Genomic DNA, 6,341 nt, shown 5'->3' on the forward strand with positions numbered 1-6,341 from the left:
ATTAGGGCCACTGGAAAAAAAACAAAAAACTAAACTGATTTTTTTTAATTTTATTTCAGTATAGTATGGGAAAAAAGTCAGAATTCTGAGTTTTTTTTCCCCATACTATACTGAAATAAAATAAAAAAATCAGTTTTTTTTTTTTTTCCCCAGTGGCCCTAATCCCCTTCCGTAGAATTCAGCCAGAGGTTCTTTAAAAAAAGGAATTTATTAAACAAACAGCAGAGAAAAACCAAAAAGGACGGAAGAATTAAAATGACTACAGGAATCAGCAGAAGCTGATTGAGACCAAAATAAAAGGAGCCTGGATGGAGGGGGGGGGGGCTGATCCTGCAGGTGATAGAGACAGACACGCTGCTGAGGGAGGGGGGCAGAATACCAGGAGACAGGCGGATCAGTCAGGGCAGAGGTCCACGCCTGATTTTTAACTCCCTATTTCAGCTACAAGGTTGCCAGGGCAACCATAGACTCCAACTTTTAACTTTTATATCTGTTATTTTTGTACAATAAAATAAACTGATGGTCCTTGTCCATAGGAACTAGTGAATTCAATAATGTTGAATTGACACATTCAGACATCAAACCTGCATATTCAGAGGAATTAATGGCAGCTTCTTAAAAATCAGCATCAATGATGAGAAGTTGTTGATTTATCTTCTAAACTTATTTTGCTCTTAATGTTCAGTTTCTGTGTTTTTATTTTTAACCAGACCCCCTCCCAACAGGAAGTCCCCACAAAGCAGCATATTCCAGGGAAACTGGACTCACACTGTCCCCACAAGCTAACACACACACTCACACTGGTTCTGCCATCGTAGTGAGGACCATGTGTTGATTCCCATTGACTTCCATTGATTTTCAGTCATTTTTAATCCTTTTATTGCTCTAACCTTAAACTAACCTTAAACCTAACCATTACCAATGCATAGCTCACCCTAACCATAACCAGTTGACACCTTAGCCCTAAACCTGACCATTAGATAAATAGCATGAGAGGACCGGCTAAATGTCCTCCCTTTGCAACAGCTGGTCCTCACTCTGAGCGCTAGACAGGTAAACACACACACACCTCTTGGTGCCCTTCACCCTCCATCCAAGGAGAAATTAGAGCAGCTGCTGTCTGAGCTTTGACCAGCAGGGGGCGGAATAGCACATCAGTTCAGATGGTCTCGGTTTGATTTTGCTGTTTTGATTTTTTTTAAATTTTTGTTTTAGAAATCTGTCATATTGATGGTTTTATTCTCCATTTCTTTCTTAAAATGGTTTCTGAGCCGCAGAGCCACGCACACTCACACCTGAGGGGAATCTAGACACACCTTTCTGGACAGAGGAGCAGGTCAGAGTACCCTGAGAAGGACACCGATACACACTGGGAGAACATGCTAATGGAACAACTAGAATATTAAGATGTTTATTTATAAGATAAAGAAAACTGTAAAGCAGTGATGTTACGAGATGAGCCAAGGCTTCGAGGCGCGTGCGGAGCGGAGGGGGCGTTTCTGCGAAGCGCGCTTCATTTAGGGGAGGGGCCTCGCTACCCCGCCATGTGACCAAACTTAAACAGCCTCAGTATTAAAGGAAAAGTCCGGTCAGCAAAGAATGATCAATGGAACATTATTTATACCTAAAACTAAAACGTTCGCGAAAATTGAATGAATTTAGCGTTAATCAGTATAAAAAATAAAATCAATAATTTTCATTGTGTTCATGAAGCCTGGTTTATACCCAGAAACCAGGTCGTCTGCGTGTGTCGCTGTTAAAGGGGAACGGCGTTTCTTTACATTTAGCCCTTGATTTTCCGTTATTCCATCATGTTCTACTCACCCCCCCTGACATCATCAGCGTGCGCCGGCTACCGTTCCTTCATCCTGTCGTCTGAACTGCTGCTAGTTTTCCTCACATGCCTGGAAGATGTCTAGAGCTGCTACCACAGATGATCTCGCTCTCCAGATGAACGATTCAGATTAGCTAGAATGAATAGAAGGGGTAGAGCGTAGCCGCTTGTGACCCGGGCTGCCTGTCACTACTACAGTCCGCCGCGCGGATGATGTCATAAACACGCCGCTTTGTTTTAAAAGATATAAATATAAAAATCTAACGGCGGATGTCTGGGGGACAGTGATTGGCCTCCATGTTCTGAATGCTGGCGTTCCATAAAGAATAAATGATGAACAGTTTAGTTTGTGCCTTCAAGTCGTTGCCCATAGGAAGACGTTACTGGATGTAACCTAACGGAATATCTTCAGAACGGCTCCAAATGACACTAAACTCATATGATGGTGATTAGAACATGATGGAATAACGAAAAATCAAGGACCGGATGTAAAAAAAAACGCCATCCCCTTAACTTAAGCAGCTGACCCCCATCCCGCCTTCTTACCTGTGGCTATCAGGCCTCTACAGGTGAGACGGACGCCTACCTCCTAGCCACCAAAGCAGGTAGAATCAGGTTCCACGCTGCCTGCGTTTCAGAGGAGCCGAACGTAGTCTTGTTTTTCCTGTGGTTCAAATCAAGTTGCACGCAGTTTTTTGGGAACCCACCTGCTGATGTAGATGAGAAACTTACGACGGAGTATTAGGGCCATACATGAAGAGAAAAAATGTTTTTGCCCTTGTCGACATTAAACTCAACATTTTGAGAATAAAGTCGACATGTCGACATTAAACTCAACATTTTGAGAATAAAGTTGAAATGTCATGTTGAGTTTAATCTCGACGTGTCGACTTTAAACTCGCCATTTCGAGAATAAAGTTGATATATCGTGGTGACTTTAATCTTGACATTCCAAAGTTTGGAGAAAAGAGCAACCGCGCTCCACAGCTGCAGTCTGCGTTTTAAGAGTGAAGGTAGTCTTTGACGTGCTGCAACTGTATAATCATCACAGGAAGCGGTGGCCTACCAATAATAACGTAACGTCTTTCCCTATGCTTACCCAGGCTCGCAGTTCTGAATTTGAGAACATGTCAGTCATTTCAACTTTATTCTCGAAATGGCGACTTTTAAGTCGACATGTCGAGTTTAATCTCGTCATGGCAAAAATATTTTTTCTCTTCATGTGTGGCCCTAATACTCCGTCGTAGAAACTACCCGGTCCTGGTCGACCCACAGAACATCTGATCTCTGTTCCCAGATGAGCTGCTAGAAGCTTCTGGAACTGTGAATCCACTAAGATCCATTGGTTCAGCTGCTGCTGAAGCCTCCATCTGAGCCGCTGCTAAAAGCTGCAAACAGTAGCAAGGAATAATCAATGAATCAGGTTTAAAGTTCTTTCAGAAGTTTGAGTTCTGAATATGACCGGACCTTTCCTTTAAGGAGCCCCCCATGCTAAGGCTGCACTGAGGGACAGAATGAAGCTCTGCAAAGTTTCCTTCTGTTTTTGCATCAGAATAATTGAAGTCTGTTGGATGAGCGGACGGTTTGCCAGGAATGAACGGAACCAACCAAACCCGCCGTCCTCCATTCCACTGAGCCAACAAGAAAACCTCCTTTCCCCTTTTTCCATCTGATGTTAATAAAATCTGAAAGAAGCTTTCTGATTTCAGTTAGACTTCTGAACTGAATGCTAATGCTAACTGAGCCTGACTGATCGATCCATGCGGTGTTACTGGCTGCTTAATTCCTCTTTTCATTTGTTTTTAGACTTAAGGCCTGCTTACCCTCCCCCAGCAGCGTGTCGCAGATATTTTTGATTTCTACCCAACATTGAAGAGTGGTCTGCGCCAATCCGGATCCAGCTGTGGGTCTAGATACGGCCGAGGCAGAGAGGAAGGGGGGAAAGTCTGTGCGACAATATCTGCATTAACTGCGACACACAAGCAGACGACCTTTTTCTGAGCATAAACCAGCCTTTAGGATACTATGGTTACCTGGCTAGCATTGTTAGCTTCACGCTAGCTCACTGCTGTCCCTACCTGATTGGTCCTGGAAGCACGATCCAACCTGCGTGAACAGATATACAGCTGGATGTCCATAAATAAGGTAATTATTATACTAAAATGACTTATTTTCATTATTAACTCACTAAATAATGATAATAAACACCTTTAAAAAATGTTTTGATACTTTTGTGAGACAATTTTGATGCTTTTTCCATTTTTTCTGTTAAACAGCTTCCATGACATCATCATGGGACATCAGAGCAGTAAATCTGATTAAACCGTGTTTATCTGCATTCTAGTTGTTTCTTTCTTTAGATTACGCACTAAAGGAAAACATAAAACTATAAAAAACTAAATTTGTGTTTAAATCCAAAGCTGATCAAGTTAGCTCCTGGAAGTAGCGTAGCGTCCCATTTCCTGTGCAGATCAGGTGATAAAACTGAATTTTAAGGTATTTTTTTTCTCAGGAAATAAATTATTAACCTTTGACACATTATAACTTTATAAAACTGGAACTCGACGCTATTTCTGACATTTTGAATTGAAAAAGTTTCCTGGATGGAAGAGAAACGTCTTTAAACTTGGAAACAAAGTCCAGTGGATTGATTTGAACTTTTTTGGAATAAATTGTTGAAAGACAACTTTAACTTTAAAGGAGTCGAACCTTTATGGAAAACATTGAGGACCCTGGTCAGTAAACAGATTACGGCTGTAATGGTTTAATTAATAATCGTTAGTTGGGTTTTACCCATGATATGGATGATTATTAATTAACCTTCCTGCTCTAATGATTTAATATATCCAGAATCTCTTGGTGGAAACAGCAGCTCTGTGGTTTTGGGTCAGAATCTTTCATATTTCATTGAAGCAAAGTGGACCGAAATGGGTCAGAATCAAATTGGCTAAGAAACCAGTTTCCTGAACTGGTTCGGTTCTGATTTCCTCCAGAACTTCCTGGATTTTAAGCCAGAAACGTTCCTCAGAGGTTCCGTTCCATCCATGATGAGAACTTTCAGAACATCGCAGAAAGCTTTGGCTGGACTTTGGAGACCTTTAGAGTCCAGCCAGACAGAACCATCAGAACCTGGGTCACCATGGGAACCATCAGCTGTGGCACCAGGTCAGATTTCTGTTCTGGTCCAGTTCTGGCGGGTCAGGTGTTCTGTCCCTCCTCCAATCATCTTCTCCTCTCTGTAAAGGTGCTGTCCTCTGATTGGCTGAGCAGCTGTTCAATAAAGATCCTGCAGAACCGAACCTGGAAGTCTGGCAGCAGAACCTCAGAGCAGGTGAGGCTGGTTTATCCTCAGCGCGCATGCGCTCTCTGGTAATCCCCCCCATTCCGCGCATGCGCGCAGGCCTGCTAAGGCAGCAGAGTGAACAGATTGTCCTCCCCTATGATGCTGATCCTCACCTGAAAGCAAACAGTCTGCTGCGGTGAGGGAGGGAGGGGCCCCGTGGAAGGGGAGGGGGGAGCATGCGCGCTGCTCTCCATCCGCTCCGCATCTCTCCCCCCTCCCTCCCCTCTCCTTTTCTGCAGCATCAGTACCACTCCCCCCTCCCTCCCCTCCCTCCCCCTCTCTCTCGCTCGGTTTTTCCTGCCGGGTTGCTGCTGCTTTGCGCGCTGCGGGGCCACACTGCGACCGCACCGAGGAGGAAGAGGAGAAGGCGCGGAGCTAAAGGGGGGGCAGAGGTCCAGATCTAGAGGAAGAAACAGCGAACCGAGGAGGAGGACCGATTCCCGCACCGTCACGCACGGATTTAAAGAAAAAAAAAAAAAAGAGGCAGAAGGCGGGACGCGTCACAGCGCTCTTCCTCCTTCCATCTCTGCTCCGCGTCCAGGAGAAGAGGAAGAGGAGGACACCCGGAGGGAACCGCTGGGGATCTCGGTGTCGGACAGCTCCCCCCCCCCTCCCCGGAAACGGATCAGGGCCGATTCTCCGCTCTCTAGCAGCCGGACACCATGAAGGACCGCACGGCGGAACTGCGAAGCGTAAGCTCCTTCTGCTCTCCATCCTCCTGCTGGCCTCCATCTTCCTCCCCTCCCTCCCTCCTCTCCGGGCCGCAGCATCCCGGCCTCCGCGCGGAGGAGAGGAAGGATGGAGGAGGAGAGCCGCCCGGAACCGCAGGGTTGCGGGTTTTTTTGTGGATGCGGGTGGCGCTGCGGCCTGGAGCCGTTCATGCTGTGAATACAGAGTGTGCTGCAGAGCCTGTAATGGAGTCTGTGCGGTGTGTGCGTGGACGGATGCGTGGCTGCAGCCTCTTTCTGTGCGGGATCTCCGCCTCTATAGACGCAGAGGCCCGCGCTGGGTTCTTAACTCTCCTCATGCGTGACGGGAGCACGGAATAAAACGCACCCATCCGAGCTCATTCTGATTCAGTCCATGCGTGAGAGGATGAGGAGGGGGAGGGAGGGGGGGGGTCAGCTGGGATGAAGAAAATTGCTGATTTTTTCTTTCATTTTT

General features: G+C 45.8%; 1 protein-coding gene across 2 annotated transcripts in view; it reads left to right on the forward strand.

Annotated features, from left to right (window-relative positions):
- The first annotated feature begins 5,474 nt into the window (after positions 1–5,474).
- LOC107097655 (syntaxin-1B) overlaps positions 5,475–6,341 on the forward strand; it is a 61,411-nt gene continuing 60,544 nt past the window's right edge. Inside the window, exon 1 of one of the 2 annotated variants that reach the window (XM_015394887.1) lies at positions 5,475–5,869. In XM_015394887.1, coding sequence (XP_015250373.1) covers positions 5,840–5,869 — 30 coding nt within the window. In that variant the 5' untranslated portion in view covers positions 5,475–5,839. The remainder of the gene's footprint in view (positions 5,870–6,341) is intronic. The other variant, XM_015394886.1, reaches the window with a different exon arrangement.

The sequence above is a fragment of the Cyprinodon variegatus genome, unplaced genomic scaffold, assembly GCF_000732505.1.
Source record: "Cyprinodon variegatus isolate N-32 unplaced genomic scaffold, C_variegatus-1.0 Scaffold713, whole genome shotgun sequence".
Taxonomy (NCBI): domain Eukaryota; kingdom Metazoa; phylum Chordata; class Actinopteri; order Cyprinodontiformes; family Cyprinodontidae; genus Cyprinodon; species Cyprinodon variegatus.